Source organism: Molothrus ater, chromosome 6, assembly GCF_012460135.2.
Source record: "Molothrus ater isolate BHLD 08-10-18 breed brown headed cowbird chromosome 6, BPBGC_Mater_1.1, whole genome shotgun sequence".
Classification (NCBI taxonomy): Eukaryota; Metazoa; Chordata; class Aves; order Passeriformes; family Icteridae; genus Molothrus; species Molothrus ater.
Genome location: NC_050483.2, coordinates 54,189,716 through 54,208,040, shown reverse-complemented (window position 1 = coordinate 54,208,040; position 18,325 = coordinate 54,189,716). Strand labels below are relative to the sequence as shown.

General features: G+C 42.8%; 1 protein-coding gene across 5 annotated transcripts in view; it reads left to right on the top strand.

Moving 5' to 3' along the window:
- The first annotated feature begins 211 nt into the window (after nt 1-211).
- Nucleotides 212-18,325, top strand: part of AKT1 (AKT serine/threonine kinase 1) — a 78,905-nt gene continuing 60,791 nt past the window's right edge. Inside the window, exons 1-2 of one of the 5 annotated variants that reach the window (XM_054515122.1) lie at nt 212-307; nt 7,218-7,393. In XM_054515122.1, the coding sequence (XP_054371097.1) occupies nt 7,348-7,393 (46 nt within the window). In that variant the 5' untranslated portion in view covers nt 212-307; nt 7,218-7,347. Of the gene's footprint in view, nt 308-446; nt 744-944; nt 1,034-1,805; nt 1,824-7,217; nt 7,394-12,095; nt 12,187-18,325 lie in introns of those variants that run through there. The other 4 variants (XM_036383813.2, XM_036383814.2, XM_036383815.2 and 1 more) reach the window with 4 other exon arrangements.

The window sequence follows — 18,325 nt, the reverse complement described above, 5'->3', positions numbered from 1 at the left end:
CAGGCCACATCCCTCCGCTCCCGGGGCACAGCGTCCCCGGCGCTCTGCTCCGGGGCCGGGCCGGTGCCAGGGGAAGGGGGAACACCGGGGCCGCCCGGGGCCAGGAAACACCGCCTCCGGGGCCTGGGGCCGGGCCGGCGGGTGGGCGGAGGGGGCCGGGCTGGCGGGCGCTACTCCGCCGCGCTGTGGGAGCTCGAAGGGTGGCGAGGCCACGAACCCCGTCCGGGGAGCGGCGCGGAGCGGAGCGGGGCCGCCCCTCGGCACGGGCGGGAAGCGGCGGCGGGACCCGGCGGCCGCTCCGCGGAGGGTGTGAGCGAGCGAGCGAGCGCCGCGGAGACGCGTGCGGGACGAGCCCGGCGCGGGCGGCGGGAGCGCGGCCCGGGGGTGCGGGGGGAGGCGGCGGCGGCGGAGCGAGGCGAGGCGAGGGGCGGCCTCGCAGGGCGGAGCGGCGGGGAAGGCGAGCCGGCAGCCGGAGCGGGTGTGCGAGCCCCACGGGCCGAGCGCCTACGAGAGGGGGAGGAGGAGCCGCCCCGCCGCCCGGGGATGGTGAGGAGGAGGCGGCGGCTGCCGGGAGCCCAGTGAGGCCTTCGCTCGGCGCCCGCCGCAGAGCCCGCCCGCCTCGCCGGCCGCCCCCTTCCCCCGCTCGCTCGCTGGCTCGCTCCCCCCCTTCCCTCCCCTTCCCCTGACTCCCTCCCCGGCTCCCTTCCCCTGCCGCCGCCGCCTCCTCCCGGGGCTCCAGCCATGTAAGTGACCCGCTCCCCGGCTGGGAAGGGCTGGGGGAAGGAAGCGCCGGGGCCGGGGCCTGCTCGGCGCGGCCGCATTGTGCGGGGCCGGGAGGGAAGGGAAGGGCCGGGAAAGGGGGCGGCCGCTCTCCCTTCGTCTTCCCCGGGCGTGGGCTGCCCCGCCGGCCCCCGGGCACGGCCAGGCGGGGTGGGGGGCGAGGAGGCCCGGGCTGCAGGCGGCCCCGGCCGGTCGGTCCGTGCTGCCGGCGGGCCCGGAACGGACAGGAAGCTGTTGGCTCCCCGGGGATGCGGTGGGTGAGAGGGCGGCGGGGCGGGGGTCTCCCCTCGGGCCTGCCCCCGCCCCGGCCCCTGCGCGAGCATCCCCCGGGGAAACGGCGGTGGGGGCGGCTGGGGGGTGGCTTGTGATATTTCTTGTGATATTCCTGAAACAGCGGCGAGCAAAGTAGCCGAGGGCCCCCCATTTTCCCACCTCCCCCGCCCCCATCTTCTCCCCTTGTCTTCTGCGGCCGCGTTGTTCAGCCCAGCTCCGCTTTGCGGACCACTGAGTGTTTGCCGACGGGGGTGTGATTCCCTCCGTGGGCATTTCGCGTGTGTAGGTGGCTGTGCAGCGCTTGTGGACTTGATTTTTTTTCTTTCTTTCTTTTTTTTTTTTTTTTTTTTTTGCAGTCGTGTTTTGCAGATGTGTAGGGAGCTGTCTGCAGAATCCCCCCCGCCCCCCCAGGTGAAGCAGTTGCCGAAATGTTCTTAGAGACTTGTAGGACTTGTGTCTGTTTTTTCTTTGTAAAACACATAATCAAGCATATAAACGTTCTGGTACTTTCAATTCATTTTACTGACAGGACGCTACTGATGCAGATACAGCTCCCACCTTATTGGTGGTGTGTGCCTCCCCCCCGGCCACCCCGGTGGGAAATATTTAACTGTTTTGCTTTTGTTTTCCTACCACCTCTATCATGTAAGAGGCAAATCCATGATTTTCACTTGTTTGTTTTATTTATACCACAGGAGGGATGTACATTTCAAAATACAGTTATAAAAGGGAGTTACTAACACTTAATGCTCAAGAGTATTTGTTTGCAGGTAAATAAATTTGACATACTGCATGACTAGTAATTACTTTCATGTAGTAGTTAGTTTCATGGTGACAGCCACAACATTTGTCTGAGTTAGCAGATTTAAAGACACTGTGCAACTACCTTTGATTTTTTTTTTAATAGTAGGGTTTGTGTTGTGTGTAGTGTTTATAGAACTGTTTTTGGTGTGCAGCAGTGGTAAATCAAATTTAAGAATTGATCTAGTGTCCACAAGTCACTTCCAGCTCCAGTATTCACTTACAGTCTTATGAAAGTGTTCTGTAAGTGATTACGTTAACAATTAAATAGTTTCACAACTGTCTTGATTTCTTTGGGGACTGAACAAAACTTCAGTTACAAATACTTTAAAATGGAATTTGATTAAATATATCTCAGGTTGGTAGGGCAGCACAGTTCTTAAATTATATGAGCATAAACTGTAAAAAGACTTGTCCTTGTTTGGGAACATAAAGAAGATTTTGTCTGGGCTGCAGAGGGGCTTATGAAGAGGTCGCTTTTCTGCCATCACTCAGTTTTGAAATAGGTAGCTTAGTTTGTCCTATCAAACTGTTATTGTGTTTGCAGCACAGACAGTTGGATGTCGTAACTGTGGCCCCTCACCTGAACAGCATTAACCTCCTGTCTATTGATCAGAGACAGGAGAGCACAAATATTTCAAATTACAGTTTTGTAAACCTAGATTAGGCTAATAGATTGGAAAAAAAAAAGGGGGGGAGGGGGGATGTGGCCGTAGAGATTTTTGTTTTCCAGTTGCCATTTTCCCCATAACTTTGTATCTGAGAATCCTTTGTGAACCTTGTGATCTGCTGCACTTGCTGCCATGAAATTCCAGTACAGATGTGGTGTCATTGGACACACACAGCACACAGTAGCAAATACTGGTGGCCACACCTAAGTCATGGCCCACAATGCCTTTTTTAAGGGAAGCTAAGATGGTGGCACAACCTGGTCCTTCTAAGCTTCCTTGAAAGCTGTCTGCCCAGATTTGGTAACTGGGTCATGGTGCGAAGCTGCTGCAGGCTCAGAGGGCCTTGAGCACGTTGGAATCACTGCTGCTCCCGTGAAACAGCCAGGGCAGGATTTGCGTAAGGCAGGAGATGTACTTCACTGGTCAAAGCCTGGTGGGAACATCTATCTGTACGCTCCACTTAAAATGCTGGCTGGAGCCCAACTTTGTTGTGTCTGTGCTGTTTTGGTGCAGTTGGCTGTCAGCTGGGAGCTTGCACTGGGAAGAGAGGGAAGGTTGCTCGTGGCATCCCATGTAACGGGCCTGACCGCACCGCCCTGGCCCAGTCCAGCTCCCCTGTACCTCATCTGCTCTCATGACAGTGTCATGTGGCCACAGTAGGCAAACTTGGGCAGCTGGATCCTGTTTTGCCTGGTCCTGTTGCTGTGCATTATGAGAACGTGTAAGGATGTGCAGCACATTTGGGCTCAGAGTGTCCTGGGAGAATCAGGACTGTGCCACACCAGGGCAGTGGGCATCGGTGGTAACTGGTGGTGTGACAGGGCAAAGTGTTAGCCCAGGGGAATGCTTTTTTGTAATCTGCTTTCTGATCTGGGCTAACGAGTGCAGCCAAGACACAGTCTGACGTGCCAGGACTGAGGCTGGTGGGTCAGTCTCCCTTTAGTCCCTTGCTTACTCTCCCTCATGAAGATGAGGTGATTACCATAGGTGCTCCTGCATCCCATAAGATAAGCTTCAGCTTAATGGAAGACTTCCTTTTCTTCCTGATCTGCTCTAGGGTGTGAATGGAAACAAATATAAAACTTTGCATTGAAAAGAGGACAGGAAGTACAGATTAATATTTCTAATTTCTTAGAGAAAAAAGAAGGTGTGAGGACAATATAGAAGTATAGAAGAGACAATATAGGTGTATAGAAGAGAACGAGAGAAGGAGCTCTAACACAACTCTCCCAAATATGGAAAAGGTGGTTCTGCTCCACCTTCTGTTGGATGCTTGGTTTGACTGACTCCTTAAAGTAGGTTTCATTGCTGCAGTGCCTATGGAAGTGAGTTATCTCATTATTTATGAAGAGCTTAATAGCCTTTAAGGCATTAATATGTACACAAAACCAGTGTCACCATGATACAATGCTGATGTCATGCCATTCATGATTTACAGCACTTCAGCTGCGTGAGGACTATTGCAGTGTTAAAAGAAGTATTACAGAAATGCATGTTGAAAAACAAGGAAAGAGAAGACTAAGAGAAAGACCAAGTTGTTTAGCTTTTGACAGTATTCAGTCCTGTGCAGACACAGACTGGAGCAGCCAGGTCATACTTACCTCAGATGCCCTCTCTTCACTGGGAACCATTCCTAGATGGCCATAAATGAGGACTGTAATCACTCCTTTTATTTTTTTTTTCTTTTTCCCCTCTAAGGATTTTATGGAAAAGGAACTTTTTCTGGTTTACACATCTTCAGTAGTACATTGACCTATAGTTAACTTGCTCTTCTATTCCGAGAAATCACGCTTGCTTGCTGCCACTGTCTTCAATAACGTCTCTTGCTAAAATAGATGTATTAGGCACAGCTTGAATGTGTGTTTTAAAATACAGTAGATAGAGCAGGTTTGCTGCTGCTGGAACTGTGCCTATGGACGTCTTGTTAGACAGTGAGAAGGGATCCCCAGCTCTTCACATTGCAAATTAAAAATAGCTTAAGTTTCTCCATGTGAAGAAAGTGCTCTGACATGGCTGACTGAGGGACTGAGGTGGGACAAATGATGCAGGTTGGTGTCAGGAAGTCTTTAATGTTTTTCCACTTTGTTGTGCCATGGCTTCTTCACAAAACTCTCCACCCCCCTCTCCTGAAAGCAGGTAAAGACACATCCCTGAGAGCACGGCTTCAGTAGCAAGTGGGAAATGTTTCTTGGGTAGAACTGGTAGGGAAAAGGCAGTCCAAGCTGCTTGGACACCCCAGAGAGTAGAAAAAATAGTCCCTCTGAACTTTAGTTCTTTGTTGATCTGCTTTTTTTGGCTCTGTTGTCATTCAAATTTGGATTATTAAATGACAGTTGAGCTGATGACAAGCAGGAAGCTGCCAAGTTGTAATCCTGACAAGTGTTAATGCAGGAAAACCTGGAGTAAGTTAGCTGCAGATTGGAGAGTTCTGGTCCTTCATGCTTTTTTATGTTTTTAATAATAGTATTGCCCTTTCTACAGCCTAGTTTGTCTTGTAGCTTCCATTTTTATGTATGGTTGTTGGAAAGGATATTGATTGCTCAGTGCCTCTAAATGGTTGAATTCATGGTGCAGAGGTAGGATTGCACAGTCCCTGCACCCTGTGTGACACAGAGTTGAAGCGTTAACTTTCACACCTGGGTGTTGCATTTCCATACTCAAGCTGTGATAATCTTGGGGGTTTTTGTTCGACACTTTGCAAATTGCTCAAGCCTCTAACTGAGGTCTAGTCTCCTCTTGACATCAGCAAGCAAGTCTAGCTTGCATGGCTGTTGAGCATTGTGCATGGCCATTTTGAAAGGAAAAAGCCTGCTGTGTTTGTCAGGTTCTATCCTAATTGCTCTGGAGCGCAAGGAGTTTGTTCCAAGGTATTTCTGGCAGCTGTGGATTACTGGTCTCTATTCTGCAGCATACAGTGTTCTCATATTTATTTATGAAATTAGGAATTATTACATGTCACTTGTTCCAGTGTAATTTTTTGTGTATCTTCCCTCCCTCAGGCAAACATCTGTTTTCGTGGAGTTGATAATTCTAACTAGTGAGATTGGCAGATTTGTAATTTGGAAAAAAAATCCAAACTCACCTTGTTTCTGGGGAGAACTTCAACATAAACTGTTAACTGGAAAAGCTGAGGAACAGTAACAAACAGTGTAGGTTTGTAGGCAGAGTGTCAGGGGAGTGATCTCCTTTCTCCATCCATTTCTGCTGGCAGTGATGGAACTTGTTCAAATTCGAGCTTTGTGCTTTGAACACTGCCTGTTTCAGATCACTCGGATGTAGTACAAAGCCCTCTGCCCCTGCTGGGGTTTCAGTTCTAGGCTGGATTCATTTTGACCACCTGTTTTCTTCCATCCAGTGTTGTGTCTTAGTGAGTTATGGGGAATTAGTTGCTTTTTAATCTAGTTTCTGATGGATGGCTATCACCTGCAATGCTCAGAGATAATTGATGCACATGTGCCAAATTCATGCAGAGATGGTATATATTTGTCAGGTGGGAATGGGATGTCTCTGTGGTAGGTGAGAGACTCCGGTAAAAGCTGCATCTTTGGTGGTAGTTTACAAATGCTGCTGGGTTTTGTTTTATTAAACTTGTTGGTTACTGCTGGGAATTTGTCACCAGTTAGGTTTTTTGATCACTCAGATAATACCAAATTGAATGGCAGCCTGGACACTTCTGAGAGCATAGAAGAAATAAAGAAAAACAGGGAATGTTTGTACCACAAGGAGAAAAATAATCAGATTCAATTTAGAAAAATAATAAAAGTTAATGCATTTGGGAAGAGAATACATTCAGTGAGGGAGAGAAATGCACAGAATGTTTCTGTGGTAGTCAGCCACGAGCAAGGCACATTTTCAATAAGAAATGGCAATCTTGAGCTATTTAGAGAGGGGTTTTGTCTCATAAAACAGAGGGGTAAAAGTCCCAAGTTCTGCTTGGGTATATTTCATTGTGAGAAAGGCATCAGCAAACTGCAGCACAGTTAAGGAAGAACAATAAAATTGATCAGGGTGCTGTAAGGGCTGATTTGGGATAACAGTAAGGTACGTGAGCTTATCTGTGATTGTTTGTATACCTCTAGGAGAGGTAGAAGTTAGAAATATTAAAGTTAGAGAAGATACTTTTTGGGGAGTCAAGGAGATCTGAGTGGTATTAAGGGGATGATGCTGAAGGTAGGAAAATTGTAAGCAGGATAGGAATATTTACTGTCAGAGGTTTATCTCTAAGACACACTGTGTACTTGTCAATAGACTATTATCAGGCTGTAAAGAAACCTTCCAGGGGATGTTCTGGAAGTCTTCCTTACCAGGAAACATTGAAAACTGGTTTTTGTGATATTTCAGAATTTTTATTGTTGCAAAGAATGAGGTGGTGTTGCACAGATGGAGGTCTACTAGGTAAGGTCTTGAACCCACCTGTAATTCAGACAGCACCTGGTAGTGTTGTGAGTCTGCCCATGATCAGCCTACTCAGTGAAGAAGCAGGACTTTAGCAAGCTTGTATTTTGGCACCTCTACTCGCCAAGATAAATTCTTGTGGAGAGCTAAGCCCTTGCTTAAGATTTGTAATAATAATAGAACAGAAAAATCCCAAACCAGCAATGCAGCAATGAAAGCTACTCCCTGTTGTACACGTTGTTGTACATCTGCGACGTGCTTTGAAATGATGGTGTACTCTTCTTTTGATCCTTTTAGAAATAGCTGGAAAGGAGGAAAACGGAGGAGAAACCCTCGTCCCTCTTGTGGAGCCTTCTGCTGGAGTTCAAGAATTTCAGCTGAGTGATCTTTTGCCATAAACTGGTTTTCAAGAGACATTCCTGCCATTATGAATGAAGTAGCGATAGTGAAGGAAGGCTGGCTTCACAAACGAGGTGAGTGATTCTTCCCTTCTGGACAGTGAAATTACTCCAATCCCTCTCTAATCTGGTGTTTAGCAGCATGTCCTCAAATAATCCATTATTTTCCTGTTCATCCTAGTGGGAAACAGCACATAGGGAGTGTGCCTGACTTTTTTTCAAGCTTTAGCAAATGCATGTATAAGGGGCTTTCTTGTGTGTGTGTGTGTGCATGTGTTCACCAAAAATTGGTGTCAGCTGCTTTAAAAATGATGATAAAGGTAGCAAGTGAAGGAGATACTACTTAGAGTGCTAGAGGTTAAACTGTAGTAAATAATTTGGTTTGTATGTAGGTCTGTAGCTTTCCTTTTTATGCTAGAAGGGACAATTAAGATGAATATTTTTGATCAGTGAAAAATACGCCTGTATTTTGTGAGCAAGTCTGTGCTCTTGCAGAGACTTGCTAGAAAATGTGCTATTCTCTGTGTGTCTGAACTGCTCTGGGTACCAGTGTCCTGGACAAGAATAATAGCCTTGAGTTTCTGCACTCTGTGCATTATGGTTGTACCATGTACAACATTTGATTTTTATAAGAAGTCTTTATTCTTGACAGAGTGGCAAAACTGAAAAGACAGTCACGTGTGTGGTTAGGCTTTTTGCCTTCTTTTCTTCCCGAAACAGTGGTTTTGGTTTTTTGGGGAAGGTGTTCATTTTCAAGTACCACAGCATTGATCCTATAGGGTATTACCTGTTTGTTTGTACTCTACTATTGTTTCTTGGAGAGAGCAGTCTTAGGTACTTTCCATGATAGTGTCATTTTTTTGGACCAAAACCAGAATCTGTGTGCTCCAGCAGGAGGGAAACTTACATGGTTCTGCAGACTCAGGATTTTTCTAGAGGGTTTGCTGCAACTTGCCTGAAGGTGCAAAGGTATAACATAATTATTTATGGAAGAAATTTGAAATGCATTATCATAACCTTGTTAAAGGCTGGTGGTTCTTTGGCAACAATAAGAAATATCTAGGAATTTAGAAAACATGTTGATGATGTGTATTTAAGAGGGTGGAAGTGTATATTTCTAACAATTGGATATGCAGTGTAATTTAGCAGGTTGATGCTTGATGTACAAATGTTTTGTTCAAGTTTTTTTAGGGGGGGGTGTGTGGGATTTTTTTTGTTCCGGTTTATTTCAGTTGGAAGCACCTTTGCACTCATTAGCTTAAGTAGCTCATTCAGTAATTCTGGTGTACCCAGGCTGCTTTGTTCTGACAAAGTATTTGAGAACTATTCTGTGTTTGGATTAAATAGAAGAAAGAAATAGAGAATTATACTTCCAATTCCATTTATGAATCTAGAAACTCTTCAAATCAGAGATTTTTTTTTTAGTTTTAAACAATGTTTTCAGGCTGAGGGTTTTTAATCATCTGTTGTTGCAATTCTTCCTACACTTACCTGTAATATAAAAAAAAATCTGTTATTTTGAGGAGCACTGCACAAAAATCTGAGGGAGAAACATTTATTTTAAACATTATGGAAAAGGCATTGTCAGGATGAATCAGAGGCACATGTGTCTGAAACTTTTCAACAATCATGTTGTATTTCAAGTTTGTCTGTGTTTAGTTTTGGGAACTGAATTTTTGTTGTTTCTAGGATTACAATAAAGCTACTTTCAAGTAAGGAGACCTCTGGAGGAGGTCTTAGTAAAAGATGCCCAGATCTCCTGATTTTTTTTTTTTTTGTTTTAAAATTGCCTTAGAGAAACAGATTATTATCTCTGATGGATTGCTGATAATATTATGATGAGATTACGTGCTGAGCACATTCCAATTTTCAAAATGTTACTCTGCATGTTCCGCATATTTGATGCTGCAAATTTGTGCCCAAACTCCTAAACCGTTGAAAATACCTTGGCATTTTTTGGATTCCAGGTTTCCTAATCTTTTTGACCTGTTTCCCAATGTCCTTTTGCCCTCTTGGTATGTGCAGGACACCTATTTCATTCCACTTCATTGACTTTGCAGCTGTTAATTTGGTGTTGTCCTCATGAGGAGGTTTTTAGAAAGCAATGCTCTATTTTCTCTTCAGCCTGCTGGTGTCAGCCCTGGGAATCTCTTGGTTTTTGTAGCTGTTCAGGGATAGGTTGACAAATTCAGTTCATTTTTGCTGGGGAGTAACTTATCCACTCTGTGTACGCATGTGTTTTGTTAAGCATCTTTTTTTTTTTAAACAATCTACATTTATTACCAGACACTATCAGTTTGCTGGCTCTGCTAGATTAAGTGCTTCAACCACAGGATGTTTCCAAAACTGATGTCTGATACGGTGAGCTTCTGAAGTCAAGGCATAAACAATAATTAGTGCAGGGAGGGACAGCTAAAGGGGGGATTTCAGATACAAGAAACATATATATGTGTATATATATATATAAATGTGTATATATATGTGTGTGTGTGTGTGTATGTATATATATATATATATATAGTATTTTAGATCATTTATGAAATCAAAAGTTGCACTGCATGTGCACTTTAAATATCCTAAGGTTTTCCACATGCAAATATATTAGGTAGTGACTGGCTAAAATCCAGATTGGGCAATGATGTTCTCTCAACCTAACGTTCCCCAAAGCTTTGGTTGGATTTGGTGTCTCTTACAGTTCCTGTCCTGAGCAGTCAAACAGCATGGCTGCGTGCAGTTAAACAGTTGCCACATCTCACCCCAGCAGTGGCTTAATTTTGGTGGTTTTAATGATTTGTGTATGTATAAATCAGGCTGCAAAGTGCTCTGGAGCCCTTCTGGATGGCAGGTGTAAGTAAGCATAAAGCCATCATTAGCAGGAGCAGGTGTTTCGGCCTGGCAGGGAAGTAGCAGGGCTTTCTAGAACTGTGTAGTTGTTTTCTTCTGTCAGCATGCTTTACATTTATGTTTTTGTTTCCAAGATTAAAAATACAAATGGAGAAATGAAATTAAACATTGCTGCCTGACCGAGAGCTCTTGGCAGTTCTCTAAGTCAGTCACTGAAGGAAGCTTCACTTCCAGTAGTGCAGATGTTTGCTTGAGCAGGGGCCAGTTGTGTCCATGACATGTCTAACCTCAACCAGGCAGAAATGAAAGAATTCATGAATGAACTTTTCCCTCCCTATCCCTTTCCCCATTGGCAGTGCTTGGTGCTGTTACTCAAATCCCAGCAAGGATGGACTCTTGTGACCACTCTTTGTGTACCTGCTGGACTGTTCCAGCACACAGGTGGGAGGTGTGAAGGAGCTCAGGCTTGGATTTGTGCATCCAGCCTGTGTATGCACATCCAGGGTGTGCAGTCCCTGCTTGTGTGACACTGAGGGTTTTGTTTAGTAGGAAAGGATGGGGGAAATGGTTCGATGCAGAGGTGCTATAATTGTGATTGAATATGAGGAGAGAAGGAGAAAATTATCTGCCCAAATTGCTGCTTGTTGAGCTCTGAGATTATAGGTTTTCTGAATGTATGTCATGAGGATCCTTAATTTTGGTTGTGTGTGGGGAACTTTTTGGAGAACAGAGGTGTACCCAAGTGTATTTTACTTGCTTTACTGATCCATTTTAAAGATCTCATTGGATTTCTTGTATCTTTCTGCTCTTGTCCCTGTTTATAAAGGTCCTTCTATTGTTTTCAGTCTTCATCCTGTTTTTTTTTTTTTTTAAAGTCTTTCTGCATGGCTAACAAAGAGGGGATTGTGTGTTTTGATACTCTGTCATCTCTGTCCTCCCTAGTATGTCCGGTTTTCTTATTAGGGCATAAACTTGTATGAAAAAAGGAGTCTTTTGGAGGCAGGGAAAGAGGAGGAGGGAAAGATACACACTGACATTTGAAAAAGGAAATTGAAAAATCTCCATTTCTCAGTCTGAGAAATCAGAAGCAATTATAAGGAGCTGGAGAGACCTGTGTATTCATCTATTAATATTTAGCAGGAAATGCAGAGCTGTTTTGTTTTTAAATAGCATATTAGCACCACATAGTAATTTTAACCATGAAAACCATAACATGTCTTCCAAATGCCATATTTTATGGACTTCAGGCAGGTAAAACTATTTGACTGATGGAGTCTGTAGCTTACAAGCTGATCAAATCTAATAGAGGCCTTAAAATGAGAAATAATACATAAGATACCTACTCCACTTCTGGATATAATACCTTTTTTTTTCTTTTGGTTAAAGAATTATTTCTGTAATGAATGGAGTGTTACAGACAGCCTAATAAATAACAAGTGGCCCGTTGTGATTTTTCTTGCTATAGCTTCATTGCATAAAGTGAATGCAAGATCCATATGTAAAATACAAACCAGGACTAAAATGCTGATTGTTGCTCTTTTAACTTTCCCTAGCAGAATAGCACAGATGGTGAACTTTACCTTTGTTATTTGGAGCACAGATTCATACTTTCAGTATTCTGTTAGTGTGAATCAAAAGAGGATTTTATAAGAAGATAGGACCAGATATATTTTTAAGCCAGGGAGTCTCTGGTGTTGCTGTTTTTCTTCAACCTCTTCTTTCTTCTCTCTTTCTGTTCTCACCATGTTCCCTACCTCTTTTTCTGTGTGTGTGTGTGTGTTTTATTTTGGGACGTTTTTTTGTTCTTACCTTGGCTTCTGTCTGTCCCTGGGATGTAGTGATGCACTGTCTTGGTGACCTGTGTAGTCAGAACCTTTGAGGTTCAGATTAGTTCAAGGATCACTTGCCTTTCATGGTATTTCAAAGAATGGCTGTGGCACTTGATGCAAAGGATCCTAAGAGCCATCTGAACTCTGAAGATGCCAGCTATAGAAGGCACAGCTGCTTCAGGGGGGAATGGAAAGGTAAGAAACAAGATAGGGACTGAACAAAAAACGGAGTGGGACTGAATGAAGAATGGAGTGGGGAAGTTGTGACAGAGGGAAAGAAGCTGATGCTGTTTCTGGAACTGAAGGGTTGGGTTTATAGGGAAATCTGTTGCTCTTCTTGTTGGAAACAAGAGATAAGCTGTGTCAGTTTGTGGTTTTCCTTGTGTGTCTCTTTTTCAACACAAGGGGCAATAGTTTTGCAATTCTAGCTCTTGGTTGCTTTCATTTTGCTTGTCCTGTTCTGGGAAAAGGGGACTGGGGAGGAACCAGGAAATTGTCAACTAATAAATCTGACCTTGGTGGTAGGCAAGATGCTAGAGACATTAAGAAAGGATGAGATCACAAAACATCTGGAGAAATATGAGCTGATAATGGCTAGTCAGCTAGACTTTTGGAGGGTAATCTCATCTGATGGAATTATTTGTGGAGAGATCATAGGAAACAGGCTGGGTCTAGTGTACTGTAAAAAGTTTGCTCTGGATGACAGGGGAAGTCAGAAACTGAGAATCAGCTGGTGCAGTGTAACTGTACTGCACTTCATCTTTGAAAGAGCTGGTGTAGCCTAGAAATGGCTCATCTTCCTTTCACAGAGCAGACTACTTGTCTTGGAGTGTTTCTGTTACTTTCCAGCAACCTTTCAGAAAACTGTCTTCCAGAACATTTTTGCATGAAACCCATTCTTTATTCTACAGCTTCACATTTTTGAAGGGTGACATCGAAATGTTTCTTTCTTCAGTAAAAATTACTTCCAAAAAGTCTTTATTCTAACATTTTCACAAAACACTTTCAGTTCTTTAGAGAAGTGATGCTGGGTTAGATGTGTTTTTCATTGATTGTAAACTGACTGGAGCTTACTTGGAAGTGAGACTGAGCACTCTCTCTTTGAATGGCAAAGAGGAAGAGCTGGGATGTTGATGCCCAGGTTATTTATGTCAGTCCTGGAAGTTTACTTTCATATTCTGTTTTATTGCACATCAGAAGCGAAACAAACTAGGTCTCAATTTTATCTCTAAAAGTGGGGTAGCGTCATAGATTAATGTTACTTGTTATTAAAAGGGATTTGAGAATGAGGGATCTAGGACGTTGCAAGCCCTGTAAAAGCAAGCCTAGGAATGCATGATACAGTGGATCATGCAGAAAGTGCCTGTATTTGCTTTGATTTTCTTTTTCATGGTTCCTTCCTTTTCAAAAAGGGAAAGGTAGGCCTCTGAAAAAGAAAAAAAAAGCTCTCCGTGTTTTCTGTTCTTTTTTTCTCTCAGTAGGCATATTGAGAAGTCATCAGGTTTGGATGTAGGAAGAAAGAAGTACTGAGTGAGTATGCTATTTTGAGGTAAAGAGAGAGCAAGAGAATAAAGCTTGCTCATTCCTGCAGAGGTGGTTTTAGGCAAGGTGCTGTGCCATGCATTTAAAATTTGGCGCCTTGTCCTCGCTTGGAAATGTCTTCCCCTGCAGCCCCTGTGTGGATGCCAGAAGGTTCCTTCCCTTCCAACTGGTGCTGCTGCCACTGTGTAAGCACTGTCAGCTGCACTCCTTGTCTTTGCCTGTGCCTTCCCCTGCCCAAACTTGCTCTGGTTATCCCTTGTAGCCTGAGATTCTGCCATCTGAAAAAGCTGGTGAGGACTTTGATGCTCTTAGAGCAGTACATGGTGACATGTGGTGTCTCTTCTTTCATACACTTTCTGTGTCACTAATAATTCTCTTAAAAATTGGAGTGGTGGTTGGTGTCAGATTCATTTGGTAAACAGACCTTGATATCTGTTGCGGAAAAAAAAAAGGATTTGCTTAATAGCTCAACGTTTAATTTTAATGTATTTTAAAAGAGAGAGCATTGTAAAAACCAAATACTTGTCAGCTGTTTGGGGTTTTCCCCGTTTTACATATTGGAGTAACTGATTTACAAAGAAAAAAATTAGTTAAGCCTTATTTAAAAGTCATCTCTCATGGGGGATGACAGAGGAGGGATTATTATTTTCAGATGCATTATGTTGTAGGTACAATGTGCTTCTTAAAGGGGGAACAAAAACCAGGAAACTATGTGAGGAAAGAGGAAGAAAAAGAATGGAGAAAGAAAAGCACCATATTAGGTGTGAAGTAGTATGTTTTTGTGAGAAATATTTACTGCAGCTGAAAGAGGGAAATAATGAAGACTGACTTTGAGTGCAGTTGGTAAGCATGCTGCAGATCTCTGGGGTTATTCTCCCACCTCTTCAAGTTGAGCCAAAAATGTGAAAAAGATAGCTGGTCAAATAACATTGTGAAATTTGTCAGTTTATTCAAAAGTGCATGGTCATATTTGAGGACAGCTGAGGTAAACAATCATCACAGACTGTGGGCAAGTCAGTTACTGTTTCCCCTGAGCCTCTTGGGTAAGTTGGGAGAGCATGTTTTGAAGTGCTGTCCAAAACCCAGGCCTTTGGTGAACTGCATGTAGAAATACACTTCAGAGTCAGTGGTTCTGTGCATGGTGCAGTGGTATTTCATGCTCTTAATGAGACTGAGTGCAGCATCTGAGTAATTTATGGGGCTGTCAAATCAGTCTCCTCTGCCTGGGCTTTACTAATAGTCTCCTAATGAGAACCACAGGATAAGCATGCCAGAAAAGTGGGCTTTGTGTTGGTGGTGAGCCACAGCCTTCACAGGAGATACCTGTTTTGGGAGGGAGCTCCAGCCTTGGAATGGTTGGGGTTGGAAGAGACCTTTGAAGATGATCTAGTCCAACCCCTGTGTCATAGGCAGGCACACCTTGCCCTAACTAGACCATGTTGCTCAAAGCCCTATCTAAGCTGGCCTTGGACAGTTTTAGGGGTGGGACATCCACAGATTCACTGGGCTGCCTGTGCCAGTGCCTCACCACCTTCAGAGTGAAGAATTTCTTTATTAAATATTACGTAGTCTAAATCTACTCTTCTATATTTTAGAACCATAACCTGTCACAATAGGTCCTGATAGCCTCTCAGTCTTTTTTAAAAGTCCTCAGTATGTATAAAAAGTGAGCAGTAAGGTCTCTCCAGAGCATCCTCTTTTCAGGCTGAACAGCCCCCAACTCTCTCAGCCTGTCTCCATAGGAGAGGTCTTCAAGACAAGCATTATTTGCTGATGAAGACTCAAGAGGTTGACACTGGTGTGCCCTGAAGTGAACTTCAGGTGCTGATGGAGGTCAGGCTGCTTACATCAATTGCTACTAATTCTCAAAATTTAGGTGCAGCCTTTATGTTTATGTTGGCTTTATAAATCAGTTCCCACCTGAAGAAGTCCCAAGATTTTGAAAGTTTTGCCTGTTTTTCTTCCTGAAGCAGAGAAGCTTGCTAGTCCTCATGACGTTGAGAAAAATTGGAAAAGATAAGCAGAACCTGCTCCATGGTTTAGACTAAGCAGAGCAAAAAGGGCTGTTTAATTACTTGTCAGAAAAAAGCTCAAAAAATAGAGGATTTGAAATAATTTATAGTGTGTGTTTTTGTTTTTTTGGCCTCCTAGCCTTACCCTGCTATTTCTACAATTGTGTCAGAGGGTCTGGGGATCACAGAGCACATCCTGATTACACTTCAGAAAGCAGGCAATATGAAAAAATAAATTTCTGGTTACCTGCAAGATGCTTGGCAGGTCTCATTGTTAATAGAAACATAGAAATGAAACTGTATTTGAACTGCGTATTTATGTATCAAATTCCTAAAATAAATCCTAAGATTCAAGAGAAAAAATACTTAGTTAAAATTTTGCTGTCTCTTCCTGTACAAGGCTTTGTATGTGCCATATTACAAATGACAACATATTGCTGTTTTGTGCAGAGTAGTGTAGTTAAACTGGTGTAGAAAATATTTGCACTGAGTAGGGTTTATGCCCAGAATTACAAGACTGCACACAATTCTGTGTATTTTTGGGTTTATGCCTACATTGGTGCTTCTCAGTTGGAGTATTAGTAAATAGTTACACCCTTGAACAACCTGTTAAGCAGCTCAAAATGCATTGCCAGGCCTCTGCAGAGAGGGAATACAGCTTTTTATTTGCTGGTTGCTTTTCAGGGGCTTCCAGGCATGGATTGTCTGGACTGGTGTTTTTGCATGTCATATGTATCCCTGTGCCTTTCTGTGGTCAATAAACCATCTATAAATAGCAATCATTTAACTAACTGAAAGTGTTTTCTTTGTAATGTAGATTTTTCTTTGTCTTGTTTTATTATTTTTAACTTTTGATCATCCAGTCTCTTTGCCTTCCTATGCTCATTAAGCAGAATGAAAATTTGGGAACACCAAGGAATAATTCAGGACTCAAATGTGTAGTTGCATAGATTTAGCTGTATTAAATGTTTATTTTTCTACTGGAAGTTTATGCATAGAGCAGTCTGGAATCCAGTTGTGATTATCTGTGGTGACAGTGCTGGTTGTAGGATTTGGAAGTCGTTTTCTAGGTGGACTTTGATTTCTGGGCAGAGGATATGAGTCCTATGCCAGTATAAATTCAATGATGAAGCAATTTTATGGGAAGTGGTCTTTGTGCTGCTGGGGAAATGTATTGAGAAGACCACATTTCAAATCATATGGGGTTTTTTCCATAATTTTTTTAAAAAGAAATCCTGCCTTTTTACATGGTTGTTACTAAAAAAATGGTTTATCTGCTTTAGTCATAGAATGGATTGAGTTGAAATGGACCTTAGAGATCCTATAATTCAACCCCTCTGCCATAGACAGGGACATCTTCCACTAGATAAGGTTGCTCAAAGCCTCATCCAAACTGATCTGGAACACTTCTAGGGATGGGATATTCACAGCTTCTTTGGGCAGCTCATTTCAGTGCCTCACCACCCTCAGCCTAAGGAATTTCTAACCTCATCTAATCTAAATATTTTCTCTTATTTTGAAACCATTCTCTGTTGTCCTGTCACTGTCTGCCTGTGTAAGAAGTCACTCTCTCTTTAATCTCTCTTAAAGAATGAAATTGGTGACACTTTGGTGTTATTTTTCAGACAGTGAAAGAGTAGTATACCATTTGACCTTTTGAATTTGAAGTTTTCTTTGCATCAGGGATAGTTGTAAATCTGGTCTTCTTTTCTGATGTAGGTATATTTTTACTCTAGCAGGAACATTTGAAAGGTATATAACTGATGTATCTCCTGATGTGGAAGTCAAAGTTGCCTTATTACTTGCATGATAAGAAAAGCATTTATTCTAAATAAGAATTAGGCGAAAATTCCATTTTCATTTGCGGAAAACCAGTGCAAACTTGCTGGCAACAACCTCCAGCTGACTTGCAGTATCTCTATATTGCCTATTGAACACTTGTGACAGCTTGTTTCTGTTGTTTCTGCTGAAGTTTAGCCTGTAAAGTCAAGATATCTTGATCTGAGAGATGGGAAGATGGTTAAATTACATCATCATGGAAGAATAGCAGCATACTTAGCTTTAAAGCCATTCACGACTACATTGGCACCCCTTTGTTATACAGTGTAGCTGAAAACGAACTGCAGCAATAATGAACCAATCCATCTAAATCACAGCAGCTGAACAACTGACTGTTCTATCTCAAAATGCAAATGCTTTGTGCAGAATGGATTTAATTGTAAATGTTTGCTTAGTAGGGAATATGAGCCTTTTAGTTTGTGACAATAATTGTGAATACAAAGACCCACAGAATTTTAGGGTTTACATAGCTTGTCCCTGTTCTCATAACAATATTTCAAAGTCACTTTTTAAAATGTACCATTTGGCTTTTCTAGCCAGTGAATAGAACTCTAAATGCCCAATCTCCAAGTGGTGTTTTGGAATCTGAAGGATAAATTTAGCTCTATGTACTTCGATCAGGCAGAATTTTCTGTTATATTTCTTTCAAATCTATGCTAGAGCTTTTATGTAGCTTCAGATAATAAGAGGGGAAAAATGCTGACTTTCAGAGCTTGAATTTGTTTTGCTGTGCAGAAATGCCAAGTGTAACTTAGAGTATTAAGCATTTTCTTTGAGATTCTAGTAAGGTGCCTCTCAAACAATTAAAAGGTTACTGTGAGGAATTTCTTTGGTAGTCAAACTAACAAGCAAAACCCCTCTGTATTAAAATCTTCATTCTTTGTTAAATTCCTGAAGCCTGACCGCTTGAGTGCAGCTCAAGAGGGTGAATCTCTCTCACT